At 51.6% G+C, this 21,233-nt stretch overlaps 1 protein-coding gene across 3 annotated transcripts in view; it reads right to left on the minus strand.

Moving 5' to 3' along the window:
- Positions 1–21,233, minus strand: part of plekhh1 (pleckstrin homology domain containing, family H (with MyTH4 domain) member 1) — a 161,145-nt gene that overhangs the window by 70,412 nt on the left and 69,500 nt on the right. For all 3 annotated transcript variants that reach the window (XM_072569296.1, XM_072569295.1, XM_072569297.1), the window contains 6 exons: positions 19,912–19,995; positions 17,539–17,620; positions 9,424–10,199; positions 6,881–6,959; positions 3,540–3,631; positions 1,090–1,240 (listed from right to left, as the gene is read on the minus strand). In XM_072569296.1, the coding sequence (XP_072425397.1) occupies positions 1,090–1,240; positions 3,540–3,631; positions 6,881–6,959; positions 9,424–10,199; positions 17,539–17,620; positions 19,912–19,995 (1,264 nt within the window). The remainder of the gene's footprint in view (positions 1–1,089; positions 1,241–3,539; positions 3,632–6,880; positions 6,960–9,423; positions 10,200–17,538; positions 17,621–19,911; positions 19,996–21,233) is intronic.

Here is a 21,233-nt window from a genome sequence, read left to right on the forward strand (position 1 = left end):
ATTTGGGCCCTGGGTAGTGTTGTAGAAAACAGAGACCCAGGGTTTTTGGTACATAATTCTTTAAATGTTTGTATTACACATTGACAGGGTGGTTAAGAAGGCATTTACCACACTTGCCTTCATTGCTCAGTCTTTTGGGTATAGAAGTTGGGACATCATGTTGAGATTGTACAGGACATTGGTGAGGCCTCTTCTGGAGAACTGCGTCCAGTTCTGGTCACCCTGGGATAGGAAGGATATTATTAAACTGGAGAGGGTTCGGAAAAGATTTACCAGGACGTTGTTGTTACTGGAGGGTTTGAGGTACAAAAATACGACTGGAAAGACATTTTTTTCACTGGAACATAGGAGGTTGAGTGGTGACCTTATTGAGTTTCATAAACTCACGAGGGGCACAGATAAGGTAAATAGTGAAAGGTATTCTCCTGAGAGTGGGGGAGTTCAAAACTAGGGGGCATATTTTTATGGAGTAAGGAGAAAGATTTAAAAAAGACATGAGGGGCAATGTTTTTATACTGAGGGTGGTTTGTGAGTGGAATGACCTTTCAGAGGGAGTGGTGGAGGCGGACACAATCACAATATTTAAAGGAAATTTGGATAAGTGCATAAATAGGAAAATTTAGATTACTTACAGTGTGGAAACAGGCCCTTCGGCCCAACAAGTCCACACCGCCCCGCTGAAGCGCAACCCACCCATATCCCTACGTTTACCCCTTACCTAGCACTATGGGCAATTTAGTATGGCCAATTCACCTGACCCTGCACATCTTTGGAGTGTGGGAGGAAACCGGATCACCCGGAGGAAACCCACACAGACACGGGGAGAATGTGCAAACTCCACACAGTCAGTCGCCTGAGGCGGGAAATGAACCTGGATCTCTGGCGCTGTGAGGCAGCAGTGCTAACCACTGTGCCACCGTGCCGCCCACAAGAGTTTGAAGGGACATGGGCCAAGCGCGGGCAGGTGGGACTACTTTAGCTTGGTAACATGGTTGGCATGGACTGGGCGGACTGAAGGATCTGTTTCCATGCTATACGACTCTATGACTAACGCCAGCCTCTGAGTTTCCCATCCTGACAAATGCCTACCTCTTTTCACAGCTCGGGGGCTCCCGGGTCCACTGTTCTTCCTAGTCTCCGATCCCACGGCAGACGTCCGAAAGCTGGCTTGGGAGCTGCTGTCGTCGTCGGATCCCGACGACTCGTCCGGAAAGGGAACGTTGCTGATCTGGGTGGCTTTCTGCGTCAGGAAGGAAAGAAATCAGCCGTTCGCTTGGGACAAACCGCAGCAAGCCCGTGCTGAGCTCCTCGACAGAGGCCCAGGCCTCTCAGCTGACACTGAGAGTCAGACACTGAGAGAGAAATATCCAGGCTGTGCCTCAGAGGGGCCTGCAGGACTGGAGCATTGAAGATCGATCTCTCGAGGGTGAGGCCCGAGCAAGACCCAGGGCAAAATTAAGAAAGAAATTCATGTCGTTTTCACCTCCTTTGGGAACTTTTCGTTTGAAACCTGTTGGAGATGGGGTCAGCCTGCTGTTAGACTGAGTCCAGCATTGTTCAGTTTGAGGGCCAGAGAGTGAGTGGAAAAGCCAGGCATTCCGGGGGATGGATTTTTCTGGTGGAAGTGTGGGACGGGACACTTTCTTCCCCGCTTCCTGCCTGGTGCTGGCTGGATTGAGAGGCTGCTGGGTAAGGAGGCCTGCACGCAAAGCTGCAGCCAGGGACTCGGGTATTGGCTTGGCAGTGATGCAACAGTTACATCCTATCGTGGGTCAGGTGGTCCTTTTCTTTTTAAGAATTTGAACCCTCCCCACCAACTACCCTTTCTTGTGATGATGACACCTTCCCCACACTCTGTGCCATGTATGGATACTTCACTGAGTCTTTTGCAAGGTGACTTTAAGGCAATAAATGCTGCCTTCCCAACAAGACATGGGAACAACACATGGGAACAATGTCTACTTTTTAAAATGGCTGAAGTGTTTTCTTTCACAGTTGTGATGGGGGAGGGGGGGGGCGTCAGGTAAGAGTGGGCATCAATGTGAGGTGTTGTTGCCCCATCCCTAGTTGCCATTTCAGAGGGCAGGTGGGCGTTAACCACCTCACTGTGGGATTGGAGTCACTTCTTAAAAAAAAAATTTTCTAATTCGTTCACAGATGAGGCCAACATTGATTGCCCATCCCTAATCACCCAGAGTTGCAGTTAAGAGTCTGGGTAATTTAGCAAGGCCAATCCACCTAACCTGCACATCTTTGGAATGTGGGATTAAACCTGGAGGAAGCCCGTGGAGACACAGGGAGAACACGCAAACTCCACCCAGAGGGTGGAATCGAACCCAGGGCCCTTGCTCTGTGAGGCAGCATTGCTAACCACTGAGATGCAAGAGTGTAGCCTCCTGTTCATGTGGAAAGGCCTCGCGATCAGTTTGTGAGTCAGATCGCACGTGAAGAGAATTTATTTCAGGTTATTAATAAACTACACAAGCAGGACATTTGACCATTGACATGCTGGGCGCTGTTGGTAGCCATTACGCTGAAGTGAATCCCTGAGGAGACAGGCAGTGCTCTCTCTCCTGATCGCTAACCAACAAATCCTTCCTAGGAAGAGTGTGTGAGAGGTGGAAGGAAATGGGGTCAACTCAGCCTTCACTGCCTCCACCACAATGCACAGGAACAGCAGTGTGCAGCTATACACTGGGTTCACTGTGGTCACTCAACGCAAGTCCATCAACAGCTCCTTCCAAACCTGCACATCTAGATGGACAAGGGCAGAAGGTGCATGGCAACAACCTCAGCTGCACGCCACCCCCTCCACCTCCAAATCAACCACCATCCTGACCTGGAAATATATAGCCATTCCTTCAGTGTCGCTGGGCCAAAACCCTGAACTCTCTCCCTAACAGCGTTGTGGGTGTCCCTTTGGTCTGCAGCAGTTCAAGAGATTATTTTTTGATTTTGATTAGATTCATTCCTGTCACATGTACCTAGGTGCAGTGAAAAGTTTTGTTTTGTGCACAGTACAGGCAGATCATACCAAATAGAGTGATAGAACAGAGCGAGGAGGACAAGGTCCCGGCTGCAACAAAGGTACAGAAAGAGGGGGGACCAATTCAAGATTTGAGAGGCCCACTCAGAAATCTCATCACAGGGGGGAAGACGCTGTTCCTGAATCTGTTGTTTAAGCTTCTGGACGGAAGAGGTTGGAAGAGATGATGACCAGGGTGGGAGGGGCCTTTGATGATGTCAGCTACCTTCCCCAGGCAGCAGGAAGTATAGATGGAGCCAACGGGTGGAAGGTTGGTTTGTGTGACGGACTGGGCTGTGTTCACGACTCCCTCCGATTCTCATCATAACATCCTGAGCAGCCAAGTCAAAATAAATGCCTGCCCCGCCTCGCAACGGCCTCACCACATTCGAGATACTCCTACCAAGTTGAACAGCTTTCCCCGTGACAAGCTTACAAATGGAAAGTATTAGCCTAGTTCCTTGAGGGCTGCGTCCGGTCAGCGAACCTCTCGCAAGCCAGTTCATTGCCTTACCCCTTTCAGAGTGGTGTAGACAGGAACCGTCACGTTCTTGTAGATGAGATGAGCGAAAGGCCCGGAGGTTAGACTCCCAGGAAGGTTCGACACTGGAGGAGAGGACAGAAAATTACACGAGGTGAATAGTGTGAAAGTTAGAGCTTGGTTCACCCAGACAGGGAGCTTTCCTTTGACCTCTGGCCAACCCCCCCTCACCTCACCTCACCTGCTTCCCTAAGGCCCGTGGAAATATCTTGACTGAGCTGGGCCTTCTCACATCCATCGCCCGTGGAGCCTGTTGAGAAGGAACAAGTGTTGCAGCTCCCAAACAGTTCTGGCCTAAAATTGGAGTTGGGTTCTGATTTTGCATCACTCACAGGGCCGTGATTGCTGTGTTAAAAAGGAGCCTGTTGCTTTGAGCCTCCCCACTCGGGTCAACATGGCTGCCATCCCACCTGACACTGGTTAATATTGGAAAAAAGTGAGAAGCCTTGAGGAGGTGACTGGAGTGGCATTCGGCTCTCATTTTGACTCAGTCGGGTGGACAGGCTGCGAGACTCCATTTAGAGTTACAGAGAATCAGGGGAGGCTGAGACCCACTCAATGGTGCTGGTGGAACTGGTCAAATACCGAGGAGCCTCGATTATCCGACATTCGATCATCCGAGCAAGATGGCAGGGTCCCGATGCTTGGCTAAGCTCTGCTATCCAGCATTCGGTTACCTGAACATTCGATTATCTGAACAAAATACTCCTCGCCTGTATCGTTCGGATAATCGAGGGTCCTCTGTAGACCCTTTTGGACAATAAGCTGGCATTCTTGGCGGCGCCAAGAGGGGAGGGGGGGTGGGGGGCGAGGCCTCCCAGGAGAGGGTGCTGCAGGCACCCCCCCCCCCCCCCCCCCCCCTCAACTTCAAAGCGATAAAGTAAAACCGGGCCTTGTGTTCGGATCTCCACACCTTGCTCAGTACGTTTTGGGGTGGGGAGGGGAAATGAGCAGCGCTCTCTTCACCCTTGCTTGATGAAGCAGCTCCTCCCACCAACCCCAAGCCCAGGACAAACCCCCAAGTCACTGGCTGCAGTTTGCCACTCGGCCCGGCCTAGCCTGTGTGCTGAAGGGAGACCTGCCATCTCTGGAGGACGGCAGCCAGAGCACGGGACAGAGCCACAGGACTTCGCAATTCCAGCTGGAAGAGGCTGAAAGCCAAGTCTGATGAAAACCAATCAAAGTGGAGAATTCATCATCACCCCCTCGCCCCCCACCCCCTCGCCCCCCCCCCCCCCCCTCGCCCCCCCAACCTGTTGCCTCTTTTGATTTCTTTCAACCCTCCTCAGATCTGGCCACCCTGCCTTCTGTTTATTTAAGGCTTTGAAGCCAGTGCTGGTGAGGATTTACCAGTAAACACAGCCTTTAATTACAGGGGACGGGGAGACCCTCCTTCGATCCGCGCCGCACGGGGGACTGAGTTGGAAACTGCTGCTCCCTGTAACGTGAGCTGGAGCACATCCGAGGCGGAGGGTTCTCTCCCCGGGTGGACAGCTGTGCAGGAGCCAGGCAGAACACTGACCAACAGCTAAAGGAATAAAGGAAGAGGGCACCTCGCTGTACAAAGTGGATGTGTCCAGTGAGGTCCCTGGGTCGGCTTCCACACTTCACCGGGCAACTCCTCACTGGTGTCACCAGCTCCCCGGAGGTTTCATCAGGGCCTGGGGGGGGGGGGAAACTGGCCCCAAAGAACTGGAGGAACACATCACCGCAGGTGCTGGAATCCTTACCCAAAGCAACAGATGCTGGAGATCACAGGCTAACCTTTCAAGTCTAGGTGTCACTTCATCATAGCTGAAGTGAAGTGTGGGGGGGGGGGGATGGTGGGGAGGGGGGGAAGCATTGATGCTAGAGGTTGGGAGGGGGAGAAGTTGGGTGAGGGTAGAACTGGACTCTGGTTCCCTGGGAAGTTCAGGTGAGGGGGAGGAGGCCCCTGGATAGGAGAGGGGGAATGTGATTTCTATCCATGCCCCTTTAGATTTTGTCACATGACTCCTCCCATCCCCCTGACCACCACCACCTCCTCCTCCAGTCAGAAGCAAAAACGGTTGAAGAAAACGAAACCTTTTTCTCCCCTGACAGAGGACATCCAGTTTGACATCGAATTTTCATGTCGGGATTAAAGGTTTAAAGGGGGAGAGGGTGGGGTAGTGGAGCTGAGGCCAAGATGAGAGTGACCTCAGAGGTTAGCACTGCTGCCTCATGGCGCTAGGGTCCCAGGTTCGATTCCAGCCTTGGGCAGCTGTCTGTGTGGAGTTTGCACATTCTCCCCGTGTCTGCGTGGGTTTCCTCCGGGTGCTCCGGTTTCCCTCCCACAGTCCAAAGATGTGCAGGTTAGATGGATTGGCCATGCTGAAATGCAGAGTTGGATTGGTTGGTCTTTGGAGGGTCGGGGTTGACTCAATGGGCCAAATGGCCTCTTTCCACACAGTAAGGATTGTGTGAGATCAGCCATGACCACACCAAACGGTGAAGCAGGTTTGACAAAGCTTACTCCTGCCCCAAGTTCTTATGTCCTTAATGCCTAGGAGATTGATCATGCCTACATAACCTTGGGAGGGGCTCACCCACAATGTACCGATAGGAACAGTCTGTTCACATCGACATATGCAAAGGTAGGGAACATAAACCATTTAGTTAGTCATTACCACACCAAGTGGCACAAAATTCACCTGCATCCACATCACCCACTGTTTTACACACGACCCTACAGTGTAAGGTCTTGGGGTCCAAGCCCTGCTCTCGTCCCTGGGAAGCTGACACTCATGGTACAGCCCTGAGGGAGTGCTGCACTGTCAGAGATGCCACCTCTCAGGTGAGAGGTCCATGATCATTCCCCCCCACCCCACCACCGTCGGATAACGTATAAGAACCTGCGGTGATGATACTTCCCCCATCTCCGGGGCCAGTATTTATCCCCACGACCCGCTGGTGAGACAGACTAGCAGCTTGCCGGCCCAGTCTGTGGGATTTTGCTAGGCTCCGCCGCCGCCTTCCAGTGAGAGCACGACTACAAGACGTGAACTGACTGCAATGTCGCAAGATTGGAAAAGTGCAATGGGTTGGGGGAGGAGGGGGATCTTAGTTTCTCAGAACGCGGCCCATCGATTGGTCTTGGCCAATCCCCCCCACCCCTCCCCCCCCCCCACACCCGATGTCGAGGAGCCCAGGAATGGGCTTCACCGGGGGGAACGGAGCTGACTCCTGGTTTAGTGATAAAGGGCTCTCGATCCCACCACAGGGGAGACCACTCCATCTCAGGAACAACCAATCGAGCTCACCAACAAGGAGTCCCCTCGACCAACCTCACTTACATCTTTTCATGGAGCTGTTGGCCAATGTCACCTCGGACATCCTCATGCCAGACTTGGCAAGGGCGTAAATTCGACCTTCCTGTAAACACAAGCAATGGTGAAGGGGGGGGGGGGGAGGGGGGGAGGAGGAGGTGGGGTGAGGGCAGGGAATAAACAGTTGGAAATCAGTAAAGCTTAAATGACTCTTCCCCCACCCCCCACCCCCATCATGGGTATGGTGCAGAGAAGAGTTAACTACCAAAGTTGCACCAGTGATCAGAATCGACATGGTAAGCTATAGCGCAGCAGACAGCACGTTCATCCTCGAGTTGATGTCCTGCGCTCGAGCGCAAATTCTAGGTCTAACCTTGTCATTGTCATGGTGCAGTATTGAGCACTGTCGGATTGCAACACTCTTAAATGGAGGGTGTGTCAGGGTGCTGCTGAAAGGTCTGACTGTCTGACCAAACCAGGGCAAACACCACTCCAACATAGTCGCCAGTAAGCTCTCAGAGAGAGAGAGTGAGAGAGAGCGAGTGAGAGTGTGAGAGAGAGAATGTGAGAGGGAATGCATGCAACAGAGCAAGAGAGAGAGCGCACACGTGAGAAAAAGAGAGCGAGAGTATGAGAGAGACAGAGAGAGACAGAGGCAGAGACACACATACAGACAGAGGGGAAACAGAAGGGAATCAAGGGAGAAAGGCAGGAAAGTGGACGTGAGGATTTGATGAAGGACTTTTGCCCGAAACATCGATTTTCCTGCTCCTCGGATGCTGCCTGACCTGCTGTGCTTTTCCAGCACCACTCTGATCTAAACTCTGGCTTCCAGCATCTGCAGGCCTCACTTTTGCCCTGTGAGGATTATCAAGTCAACCTTGATCTCATTGAATGGTGGAGCAAACTCAATGGCCGACTGTCCAGCTATCCTGAGCCAAGCAGAGGTGAGCTTATCCCGGGTTTTAACTGATGTGAGAGAGATTGGGGGATTGCTTTCCTTGCAACAGAGAAGGCTGATCACTGACATGACTGAGGTATACAAAACTGTGAGGGGTAGAGATAGACAGGAGGAACCTGTTTCCCTTGGCAGAGAGTTCAAAAACCAGGGGCCGTAGATTCCAGCTGAGTGGCAGGAGGAGACATGAGGAAAAATGTTTTCATGGAGAGAGTGATGGGTGGTCTGGAAATCGCTGCCTGAGTTGGTGGTGGAGACGGAGACTCTAAGCTCTTTTTTAAAAAGTACCTGAGTCTGAACCTTGAGTTGTGTAAGCTGCAGAGATTTGGGCCGTGGGCGATATGGTGGGATTAGAAAATGGCCGCCTCAGCATGAACAAGATGGGCCAAATGGCCCCATTCTGTGCTGCATCATTTCTACAGTTCTGTTCCCAAAATGTGACAATCAGTGAGGCTGAAATAAATCACTCTTACGTGCTAGTGTGCACCTCGCTTCTCTTTAAGTAAATGTTGAGGCAATTTCCCGAGGAAACTCAGACATGTAATCCCAGTAATCATTGTTTTCCTGTGGTGCAGAAAACACTACCTCTATTTATGGATTCGGGCATTCTTCTCTCTCCACGGCTGGGACCATATAATCACCGAGTAACGTGTCTCAGTCACAGCCTCCAGCAGCACTCTGCCTGACAGGAGGGACCTCAGGGTTCAGAGGTCAATTCCATGAGGGGGACGGGGAATGGGTGACCTGGGGGGGGGGGGGGAGCGGACATTACAGCCTAGCTGGCATGCAGATGCAGAGACACAGAAAACAGGAGTAGGAGCAGGCCATTCGACCGTTTGAATCTGGTCTGCCGTTCATGATGAGCATGGTTCAATGTCCAACCGAGTCCCCTGTTCCCATTTTCAATCCATACCCTTTGACCCCTTTAGCCCTGAAGAACTATTAGCTGCTCCTTGGAAACATTCGGTGTTTTTGCCTCGACCACTTTAACTGGCAAAGAACTCCACAGGCTCACTACTCTCTGGGTGAAGAGAATTTCTCACCAATGGCCTACCCTGTATCCTTAAACTGTGACTCAGGGCTCTGGACTGCTTGATCATTGGGAACATCCTTCCTGCCATTAGCATTGTGGAATCCTGATGGTGTGGAAGCAGGCCATTCAGCCCATTGAGTCCGCACCGACTCTTCGGAGCGCAATCCACACCTGTCCCTGTGACCCTGCGTTCCCTATGGCCAAGCGACCTGGGCTGCACATCCCTGGACACTGCGGGCAATTTAGCCTGGCCAATCTGCCTAACCTGCACTGTGGGAGGAAACCAACCCAGACACAGGACCAACCCAGACATAGGGAGGACGTGCAAACTTCCCACAGACAGTCGCCCGAGGCTGGAATCGAACCCAGGTCCCTGGCGCTGTGAGGCAGCAGTGCTACCCACTGAGCCATCGTGCCACCCTATTAGGATTCTACAGGTTTCTATCATTCTCTAAACTCCCAGTGATTACGACAGTCACAGGAATCAGTCTGGTAAACTGTTGCAAAGTAAGGAAAGTGGAACCCAGGCTTGGCCCAGTGGGGTAGGCTGAAGAAAGGTTCAGAAATGATTCCTCTTACCCAGGAGGGCAAACGATGCAAGGGGGGAGGCGGAGGCTCGTTCCTGGGGGGGGAGCTTTCAGAATCTACCGAAGCCTCTTTCGATGCAGGTAGTGACGGTAGCGAGGCTGGCGCGGGTGACGGTGATGACGTCGGGGAGGGGACAGAGCACTCCTTGGCCGGGGCGCCGCCACTTTCTTCGGTCTCCATTTGCTCAGGAACGTCGTCGATGTCCGTCTCCTGGACCTGGACCGGTTGCCGGGCGGGGCCAGCAGGCTTGAAGGAGGGGCAGATGTCGATGCGGACGACACGGTGGGGCCTGTCAGCGGTTCCGGCATGCGGCTGGCTGAGGTGTTTCTTTGCCAGCTGGATGCTGTCCCTCGGAGCCAGCGGCGTCCTCACCTTGGGCAGGGTCATGCTGGTGCCCACTGGGCCTTCCCTAGCCGCCAAGGCTGGCAGGGTGGGCCTCGGCCTCTGGGTGGCGCCGTCAGCGTCCGGAGGGGCCTTCACTGTCTCCTTGGCGGCCCGCGGTGTGGGCCCAGCTTGGGGGCATTCATCCTCTGCCAGGCCCGGGGCAGACTCAGGAGAGCAGGCCTCATGCCAAAGCAGCCTACTCCCCGCCTCGGCGCAGCCCTCCTCCCTCTCTGTGGGGCTCCGTCGAGGCTGCTCCTTCCTCCCCTCGACACAGGGCTCCTCACCCCCTGGCGCAGGCTGGGCCGGGGCAGCTGAAGGCACGGGGATTGCTTCAGAGGCTCCGTCCACTGTCGCGTCAGCTCCCGGTCGCTCGCTCCGTGAATCTGTTCAACATAAAAAGTGAGCTCGGTTTTACTGGAGATGCCCAAAGGTCTTCAAGCATCAGAAAAATGAAGGAAATCTCTCAATATTAATGGGGGAGGGGGTTAGTGGGCATGGACTGGAGGGAGACACATAGAAACTAAGAGGAGTAGGCCATTCGGCCCTTCATTCCTCCCCACGACTGATCATCCAGACGCTGCTCCCCCTTTCTCCCCATACCTTTTGATCCCTTTAGCCCTAAGAAGTAAATGTAACCTCTTTGTGAAAACATTCAATGTTTTGGCCTCAACTGTTTACTGTGGTAATGAGTTCCACAGGCTCCCCACTCTCTAGCTGTGCACTCTTTTAAAACCACCACCCTGCCCCCACGGCCAGAATTCATGAGACCCTCCCCCCACGCCCAAACCCACAACCTCCCCTCACCAGCACCAAATACTAGGCCCTGAAGGAAATCTCGGCTCTTCATCTCAATCAGGATCCGAAATGGCCTACCCTGTGTCCTTACTGGGATTGGAGGGAGTGGGAGGAGGCGGGTGTGTGGTACGAGGGTGGGGGGGGGGGGGGGGTGAATGGGGTGAGGGAGGGTACTGGGGTGGGCGCTGCGGTATGGGAAAGGCTGCGGTGAGACGTCAGGCATGGGAGGGGTGGGGAACGACGGGATGGGAGCTCGTGGAGGTGGTGATGGGGAGGGTGGTAACAGGGGTACAGGAGAGCAGGGCTGACAAATGGCGGGAAGGGCATGACAAGAAGGGGGGGGGGGTCAACAGAGTGTGGGTTTGAGAGATTTTTGGGAGGCCTGGCTGTGGGTGGAGATGTTTGACCGATTGGGGCTTACGGCAATGGAAGTGATGATGTGGGAAGACTGGAACGTGAGGGTTGGGTGTGGAGTCTGTAGTTGGGTAACCAGCTGAATAATCCCTTACCTACAATATGGCCTTTCTCAGAGGTGGGCAGGTCCTATCACAGAGTCATAGAGATGTACAGCACAGAAGCAGACCCTTCGATTCAATTCGTCCATGCCAACCAGATATCCTAAATTAATCTAGTCCCATTTGCCAGCACTTGATCCATATCCCTCTAAACCCCTCCTATTCATATACCCATCCAGATGCCTTTTAAATGTTGTAGTTGTACTAGACTCCATCACCTTGTCATTCCGTACACAGACCACCCTTTGCATGAAAGAATTGCCCCTTAGATCCCTTTTAAATTTTTCCCAACTCACCCTAAACTTATGCCCCCTACTTCTGGACTCTCCTACTCCAGAGAAAAGACCGTGTCTATTTACCCTAGCCATGCCCCTTGTGGTTTCATAAATCTCTATAAGGTCACCCCTCAGCCTCCGATGCTCCAGGGAAAACAGCCCCAGCCTGTTCAGCCTCTCCCTGTAGCTCAAATCCTCCAACCCTGGCAACATCCTTGTAAATCTTTTCTGAACCCTTTCAAGTTTCACAACATCTTTCCCATAAGAAGGAGACCAGAATTGCACGCAATATTCCAACAGTGGCCTAACCAATGTCCTGTACAGCCCCAACATGACCTCCCAACTCCTGTACTCAATACTCTGACCAATAAAGGAAAGCATACCAAACGCCGCCTTCACTATCCTATCTACCTGTGACTCCACTTTCAAGGAGCTATGCACCTGCACTCCAAGTAGCTTTGACCACAATTTGGGTTGGAAGTATTGCAAAAGAAGCCTCTTGCCTTTTTTCAAATAAGGGGTACGCCATTTAGAACAGAGTTGAGAAACTTCTTCACCCAGAGAGTAGTGGATATATGGAATTCGCTGCCCCAGAAGGCAGTGAAGGTCAAGTCTCTGGATACTTTTGAGAAAGAGATGGAGTGAGCTCTTAAAGATAGTGGAATCAAGGGTTATGGGGATAAGGCAGGAACAGGATACTGATTGTGGATGATCAGCCATGATCATAATGAATGGTGGTGCTGGCTCGAAGGGCCGAATGGCCTACTCCTGCACCTATTGTCACACACATTATCAACACCGATCCACCCAGTCCACTATTGCCACTTCTATCCAGCTTCCAATTCTTACCACCAGCCCGAACATCCGCGCCCGGCATTGAATTCTTCTACATGCTGCGCTCTTGGGTATCAGGGCCTAGCTTTGGTCCCGGGAGGCGAGGGGGGGGGGGAGAACAAGAATTTGGGCCACGGAAGCAGGGTGGAGGTTTTAAAAGGGTGCACAGCTGAGCAGGTCCAATGTTCACTGCCGCATAGAGATTAGACGGAGAGTACGGCCTTCCTCAGCACCGTCAAAAGCAAATACCATTCCCTCCCCCAACCAACCTGAGGAACTGGTTCAGCCATTCAGTCACCTGAGCCTGCTGCTCCATTCGGTCCCACCACGGCAACTCACAACCTCCATTCTCTTCTCTTGTCTTCCCCTGAACAAAATCTACAAACCAGACTCTCTAAAGTTTCAGTTGACTCTCCCTTTTCCAAAAAGCCTGGGCGGCATTTGGGATACAGAATTCCAAATTCCCGTCATCTTTCGTATGGAAAATGTGTCCTCGGTCTGATCTTAAACCTACCCACATACAAAGAAACCTCGATCGCCCAAACGAGATGGGTGGGCACTATTTGATTATTCGGTTAATTGTTTCAACGCCTTTCCTCTGGGGCTCGGCGTTTTATGTTAGGTCTGCTGCCCGTTCAGGAGACTAGCAACAGCACACCACGCGCGAGACCCGTCCACCCACGCCCCTATCCGCCCTCCAACCCTGACCAATAGTGAACCCCCCCCCAAAATCACTGTTCCCCACCCCCCCCAACCCGAGACGGTGCCTGGGCACCCATCGATGTCCAGGACTGTTCTTGGCAGTGCTTCAGTGATCCAAGTTCACTTTTAATCTGTAAACAAAAGACGCGATCAATGTTGGAAACACATCTTTGATGTAACGTTTCTATCAGACCCTCGAGATCTCCTTCAGATAATCCAATATTCGGATAATTGATATTCGGATAATCAAAGTTTCTCTGTACCTAACCCTAAAATGGCGTCCCATGGCACCGGATTCCTCAGTAAGAGGGAGATTTGTCTGGGACACCATCAATACATCAAGTCTCTGTATCTGATCTCATCATATTATGTAGTAACTGGTCTTCTAACCTAGACCTCTACTTGCTGGTATGCCTCTTATGAGTCCAGGTGTGGTCCCTCAACACAATACCCATCATCCCGGCAGAATATCTACCACAGCGATGGTGCTCCAGCGAAGTGAGGAGGGGACAACCACCCCCTGCCTCTGGAAGACTCCCAAGTCAAAGGTGGAGGTTTTGCTTTGAACAAAGATAGCGTTCAAAAAGGCCGGAACAAAATTTGGGGAAGCATTTGCAAACCCACAGACCTCTGACAGATCTAAGTGGGGGCTGAGGTGGAGGATTGGTTTTGGATAACAGAGCAGGGTTTGTGGAGCTGGGGAGGAGGCGACCATTCGGCCCATCCTCACTCTTAGCCAGAGCAAGCAAAGTGGTCGCACTGGCTCCCCCAAACCCCAGCGAACCCCCAAAACACTGTAAGCCCCCGCCCTGAAATTTTTCTTTCCAGGTAATTATGTGGTTTCCTTCCGAAAACCATGATTGGAACTCGTTCTGCCATGCTTACAGGAGGTCTCAGACCCTAAGCCCTCGCCGTGTGTAACGATTCACCTCACATTATCTCTCCTCATCTTGCTAACCAGCTCATCCTCTCAACCCTGGAGCCACTGGGAAACGGTTCGTGATGGAGTAGATCAAGCCAAACCATCAAAGGCTTGAAAAAGCTCATTCAACATCCTCTTAACGTACCTCCCTTTCACTTGGAATAAAAAAAGACCCACCAGCTACTCCAATCCATCCATGAAGCCCTGCATCCCCGGGAAGTGTTCCCATGGATCTCCCTGTGAGTCCTTCACATCCTTCCCAAAGTTCCCTTCCCAGAACTGGACAAAGTACTCCAACTGAAGCTGAACCAGGATCTTATGAAGCTTCACCATAACTTAATTGCATTTGCACCCTTTGCTTATAACCTACTTCTTGTCCCATTTGTGTTCTTGTCTCGATTTTGAAGATATGCGTTTGGTGGAGACAACAGCTCCTGTCCATTATTCTTGCAGCCTGGGAAATTAGATTCTTTTTTAGAGAAACCTATCTGCTTTGACCCTTGCCTGATCGTGTTGCAAAAAGCAGTCTGAATGATCGAACTGAAAGATGGTGGACATTCCTACTGGTTAATCCCTGGTTACTGAGTAACAAGGCACCATTTCACATTTAGGCCTGTAAATCTGTTATTGTTGTTCCACTGAGTCATTCGGTTATTAAGCAGAATGTCACAGGAAAGCAGTCAAACATTAAACCCCAAGGTTAGGTATTTCCAAAACCAACTAACCTGCCTGTTCTGCAGCCCGTGTTTTGGGTCGAATTTCACCGTATCACACACTAAGAGCCGATTCTACAACATTTACATTGCACCTTTATAGTTGGGGAAGGAGCTTCTGCACAACATTCCTGACCCATGAGTCCAAATAGATGAACACAGGAAGACAGACCTGAATTTATATAGCACCTTTCACTACCTCACTGTGTTCCAGATCACCTAACATATTGTTTCTCCATCACAGTTTGGCCCAACCCTCAGTTGCCCTTGAACCGAGTGGTTTGCTCGGCATTATGGGAGCAGTTACTGTACGGTAGTGGGCCCTGGAGTCATGTCTAGGCCAGACTGGGAAATGTCCGGCAGATTTCAGTCCCTAAAGGGTGTGAGCAAACTGGGTCGGCTTTCAACGGCAAGCAATGATGGCTGCCCCAGCTGAGTCCAGAACATTTTAACAACAGTTCTGAGGAAGGGTTAGCTGTGATTTCTCTGCACAGACGTTGCCAGAGCTTGCTGAGCTTTTCCAGCAGTTCCTGTCTTAACTACAAATGCTGTGGTGGGGAGATTTGAACCTGTCTCCCCACAGCCTTCAACTGGATGTCCAGGTTACTGGTCCAGTGACAATGCCATTGTGCCTCCTCTGTGAATCTCTCTCTTTCTCATTCACTCTCTCTCTCTCTCATTCTTGCCTTCAGTTACCTGACTTACAATATCCTTCCTTCATCCGCCCTTAAGTTTTTATCTGACTCGCCTTCCCATAAGCTGCCTTAGGACATTTAACAACATTAAAAAAGATGTGCCGTCAATCCTAATTGTCCATGTCGAACTAGGTCCATGTATCTATATATAAAATGACACTGCTTCCGGTCAGTCACTTATTACACCCTCTGTGCCACAAATGCACCGGCTTCCTGCTGCTATTGCTGCACGGCTTAAATTTACCAAGACAAACAAACACATCAAAACTGCAAGGGAGGAAATGTCTGAGACCTGAGGAAAACAGGTTAACTCCATTCCCACACAGGAGCAAACCGCTGGCCTTGGTCAGGAAAGAACTGACCAGGGAATGAATGGGACCAATTTAAATTTGACTGGTATCTTGAAGGCTCCCTCTTGCTGAACATTCAAGTCGGAATAAAGTCTGGGACAAAAGGAGGAAACCGCGAGGCTGTCGGAGATGGTGTAAACCGGGTGATGGGGAAATGACAATTCGGCCGATCTGCCCTTACCCATCTGACACCACGTTCAGTGACCTCTCCTGTGGGCAGCACAGTGGCTCACACTGCTGCCTCACAGCTCCAGGGTCCCAGGTTCAATTCCACCCTCAGGCGACTGTCTGGGTGGAGTTTGCACATTCTCCCCGAGTCTGCGTGGGTTTCCTCCGGGTGCTCCAGTTTCATCCCACAATCCAAAAGGTGTGCAGGCTGGGGTGGATTGGCCATACTAAATTGCCCGTAGTGTCCAGGGAGGTGCAGGGTAGGTGGGTTAGCCATGTGAAATGCAGTGTGACAGAGATGGTTTGGGTGGGTGGGACACTCTTTGGAGGGTCAGTGTGGACTCCTTGGGCCGATCGGCCTCCTATAAGGAGATTCTATGATACTCCCTCCACTACCAGTGGGCCCGGCCTGGAACCCAATAAAGCTGCACTGTCACGTCCTAGCCCTGCGATTGATACTGATTAGAAGGACAAGGACAGCAAATGCATTGTAGCAACACCACCAACAAATGGTTTGTTTTCCGAGTGACACACACTGCCCACTTGTTCATTGTCATTGGGTTAGTATTTTCCACCCCCCGGCCTGTTTCTGAGAACACATCAGGATTACCTTCAGTACAAAGGCTGCAGTGGTTCATTTGGACAGTGTTCTGTTATCAGCTCAAGGGCAAGTAGGAATTGGAGCTAAAATGGTGGTCTGCCCAGTCACACCCACAGGCCCAGACAGTCGTTATGAAACAGTCTGGCCCAGCAGTCGCACTTTCACTTCTGTGTTGGGAAAATATGGGCCTGACACAGCGTAGTACTGCTACCTTTCAGAGGAGGCCTTAACCCAAGGCCTCTGCCCAACGCTGAATTAGAGGCTTCAATCTCTGGGAGTAGGCCTCAAACCCATGAGGTGCTGACTTTGGAAGCAACCGGCCATTTCAGCCATATGTTTGAACTGTGGACCCCTCACCCCCTCCCCAACAGCAGAGGAAATGTGGTAGCTGGTCCACGCACAGCAAGATCCACACAGACCACAACATGATATGCGGCCTGATGACTGAAGGATAATCATTGGGCGGCATGGTGACTCAGTGGTTAGCACTGCTGCCTTACAGTGTCAGGGACCCAGATCAATTCCAGCCTCAGGTGACAGTGGGGAGTTTGCACATTCTCCCTGTGTCTATGTGGGTTTCCTCCGGGTGCTCCGGTTTCCTCCCACAGTCCAAAGATGTGCAGGTCAGGTGAATTGGCCATGCTAAATTGCCCGTAGTGTTCAGGGATGTGTTGGTTAGATGCATCAGTCAGGAGTAGATATAGGGTAGGGGAATGGGTCTGAGTGGGTTACTCTTTGGAGGGTCGGTGTGGACTTGTTGGGCCGAAGGGCCTGTTTCCACACTGCTGGGATCTATGATTGGCGAGGGGTTTTGAGAAAGGAGAGTGGACAGACAGCTAAGAATGCGCAGAGATCAAAGTGCCCTCCGGGGGATGGATTATATCAGCTGGGTTTAGGAGAGGGACCGGATGAAGATTTGCCAGATAAAGCCTTTGAAGGGAATGAAAATTAGAATTGTAGTCCCTTTTTATGAAACAAAGACTCCCAGACCACCCAGACACACCAAAAGGCTTCTTAGTGTTCCTTTGTGTTGGTCAGTGGACATGAGCACCTTGCTCTGAAGTTAGCCAAAGAGGAACATGGACGATTCAAAGCAAGTTCCCATTCCTCATTTCAAGACATCAAATTCCTGTAAAGGACCAACAGTCATACCTTGAATCTTGGCCCGCAGGGCTTCAATCTGCTCAGCTTGTTTCTGGGTCGTTTCTTTGAGATGGTGGTTTTCAAATTCCAGCTTCAAAATTTAAATTAAAGAAAAAAGATTCACCACAATGTCAAAATGAGGAGGGAAGGAAACTTGCATTTACATGGCGCCTTTCACCTCTGTCAAGCGTACACAAAGCCTCACAGCTAATGAGGGTTGGCCAGGCTCAACGTTTCCATTTTGGTTTCACCCCCCACGCTCCCCCCGCCCCCCAACTTTTCTCAATAGAGAGGGGGCAATAGCAGCCATGACACGCGATCCCCAAGTGCAACAGCGGCAGTACGACACTGGAAATGTGTCTAATGTAGAGGGCACCTCCAGGCTATTTCAGGCCCACAGAAAATGCTTTAACAACCTCCACAGGCCTTCCATTTTGGCTGCGTGGATTCTCATCAGCCCCCCCCCCCACCAGCTACGAGCCCCCTTGACACCATCCATCCTTAACCAGCGGGGCACAAGAGAACGTCGCCCAGCGTTACCCAATTAACCATGTGTGTGTGTCTGTGTGTGTCTGGTGGTGGGTGGGAGAGGGGGGGTAGGGAAGAAGAGAATCAATAAGCGTTACTCTTTGCCGGAGGCTTGGGAGTGGAGGGGATGGGTTTCAGGTAGCAGGGAAAGGGAAAACCGGGAATGAACAGCTTTCCTGGGACCGGCCTGGAAAACCCGCCCAGGGGTTTGGTAAGCTCGGCTGGCGAAGCTCGAAGCAGTGAGGGAGCAGGCGGGTCGAAGGTTCAGGCAGGGCTCAGGTGAGGCCGTTTGAGACGTTTGTCGGCTCTGGTGAGGGAGGACCAGAAACAGCAGCCTTGGCTGCACCATCAGACCATCCCAGGGTCGGGAGGAACTTCCTCCCAGGAAGGACGGTGGAAATCTGGAAGGTGGTAGTGGTGGGGGGGGGGGAACATAAACAAAGAGCATGACCTTCTTCCAAATGGCTAAGTCTGGGCTTGCGGTATTTAATAATATTTTGACATCTTAGCCCAGGAATGCACGTTAATCATCTGATGATAAGAGTGGGGCCAGGGGTCAAGGAATGTGCAGAGATTCCGGAACGATGATGTATTGCCTGGATGCAGCACCTGGAGGGAGCGTGAACTCAAATCTTTGGACAGCAGCAGGTTTGTCCCCTGCGGCGACCCATAGTTGCCTGAACTGGAGGAGTGGGGGAGAGCGTGACAGGAACACCCTCTTCCCTGAACTCCTTTATGGCGGGGGCCACGTGCGAGGGATGATCAAGTGAGGGCCAGAGTTCTGGCAACAGGGTAGATGCAGGCCCAGTGAGAAGTGAGGTTGGGCCTAGTCTCCCATTCAATGAAGACTGAAGTGGAACATTCCGGCCCCAAGGCTGGGATGGAAACCCCATTTGGAACGCCTTGGAACCCTGCCCCGTTCCCGCCTCCATCCTCAACGCTCGACATTCCCTCCCCTCCGCCAGCAGAGGGCCCATAACGGGTCAACGACTGATCGCTTGAGGGCCTCATCCTGCACCTTCTGGCGACCGGCAGCTTTCAGATGGGCAGAACGGCCCCCATCTCGATGGACAGGCTTCCGGTGACCACTTCGGCACCTGTGTGTCGGAGGATCTGCCAGGTTTTCACATCCCCCTTTTGTGAGGGGGTCCGGGACCAGTTGGTATAACCTGAGAATAAGGGGGTCACCCTATTTATGACAGGGACGAGGTGGAACCACTTCTCTCAGAGCGGAGTGAATCTGTACCACAGGAAGCTGTTGAGATTGGGCCATAACGCATACTGCTTTTATCTGGCTGGGTTTTGTTTCTCTGCGCAGTCCCCCCATCCACCCTGGGAAGTTGCCCAAAGGGATTTTAGGAGAGGCTGGCGAAAAGTGGGGGGGGGGGGAGATTTACTCAGATGAGGAAAACTGTTTTCACCCAGAGTGTGGTGAGCCTGTGAAATTCCCTGCCACAGGAAGTGACTGAAGCCAAAATACCAAACGTTTTCCAGGAAGGAGACAGATATAGTTCTTGGAGCTAAAGGGATCAAAGGGTATGGGGAGCATTGGGTGATCAGCCATGAACGTATTGAATGAAGGCTCGAAGGGCCGAATGGCCTACTCCTGCCCAGTTTTCTGTGCTCCGATATTAAAAGCGCCTCTTAGAGCAGGAGAGGGAGAGGTGGGAAGTGAGGTCAGAAGATTCAGGCGGCGAATTCCTGAGGCAAGCTGTAGGCAACAAGGGGGAAGCGATCGAAATTAGGGCAAGAGGCCAGGACTGGAGGAGCACAGCGATCTCGCCGGGTTCGGCATCTCTTTCCTCTCACTTCAGATTGCAAAGTATCCTCGGCGAACCAGGACCCAGGACTCACCTCTCTTAACTTAAACGTCACCCACTCTTTGATTCTAGCTGCCTTCTCCTCAATCACCTTCGCCTCCTGTGCTCTCATCTGGTTCTGAGAGAAAGAAGGATTTTAAAACCGACCTTGAGCAGGAATTTATTTCCGCATTCCAAAACGTCGCGCGAAGCAGCGCAACTGGATAAAATTTCAATCGATGAGATTAAACAAGAAAACTTGACAGGTTTGGAAGTGGGTACACAAGCTTGGAGGTTAAATAAAGAACAGCATTTTCACACAGTGAGAGTAAAGCATTTGTTTTTGTTCGACATTAGTCATGTTAGATAATGTTTTTAAACATGCCAGTGTTCATTTGACCTACGACCCGGAAGCAGGCCAGGAACAATGCCTCCCTAGGCCTGTCAGCCCACTGATCCGGAATGTTCTGTCAAAAGAAAACTGTTTCAAATGTCACCAAAGTCAGACTGGACCAATTCGAATATTGCTCAATGTGAAGTTAAACAGTAACCTATTTAAAATGGATGGATGATTGTTAATCAAATTGCCACCCACAATACTGCTAGCCTGTTTATCATTGTGTCAGCCATGACTCATTGGCACACACACTCTTATCTCTGCGTCCAAAGCCTTCTTTTACAGTCTCGAACACAGAATTTAGGCTAATATCCCAGTGCACCAAAGCGCCTGTGTCTGCCTATCTCAGGAAAGATATTATAGCCGTAGAGGGAGAGTAACGAAGGTTCATCAAATCTGTTCCTGGGACTGGCAGGCAGGATGAAGAGAGATCGGTCAAACTGGGCCTGTGTTCTCTAGAGTTTCAAATAACAAGAGGGGCTTGCATTGACACTGACAAAATAGTGAAAGAGATAAGACAGGGGACTTGGGGAATGGAAAACCAAGGGTCATGCTTTGAAAGTGATGGGGTGCCATTTTGGGACGGAGTATGGTGGGGGGTGGGGGGGGGGGGGGGGGGTGGGGGTGGGGGGGATCTGATAGAAACATTTAAAATTACGAAGGGAATAGCTAAGTTAGAAGCAGGGAGGATGTTTCCACGGGCGGGTGAAACTAGAGCGAGGGGGCCCAGCCTCAAAATATGGGGGAGCGGATTTAGGACTGAGCCGAGGAGGAACGTCTTCACCCAGAGGGTTGTGGATCTGGAATTCCCTGCCCAGTGAAGGTGTTGAGGCTGCCTCGTTGGATAATTTTAAGGCAAAGATAGCTAGATCTTTGAACGGTAAAGGAATTAAGGGTTATGGTGAGAGGGCAGGTTAGTGGAGCTGAGTCCATGAGAAAGATCAGCCACGATCTTATTGAATGGGGGAGCAGGATCAAGG

This window comes from Chiloscyllium punctatum, chromosome 4 (genome assembly GCF_047496795.1).
Source record: "Chiloscyllium punctatum isolate Juve2018m chromosome 4, sChiPun1.3, whole genome shotgun sequence".
NCBI classification, from domain to species: domain Eukaryota; kingdom Metazoa; phylum Chordata; class Chondrichthyes; order Orectolobiformes; family Hemiscylliidae; genus Chiloscyllium; species Chiloscyllium punctatum.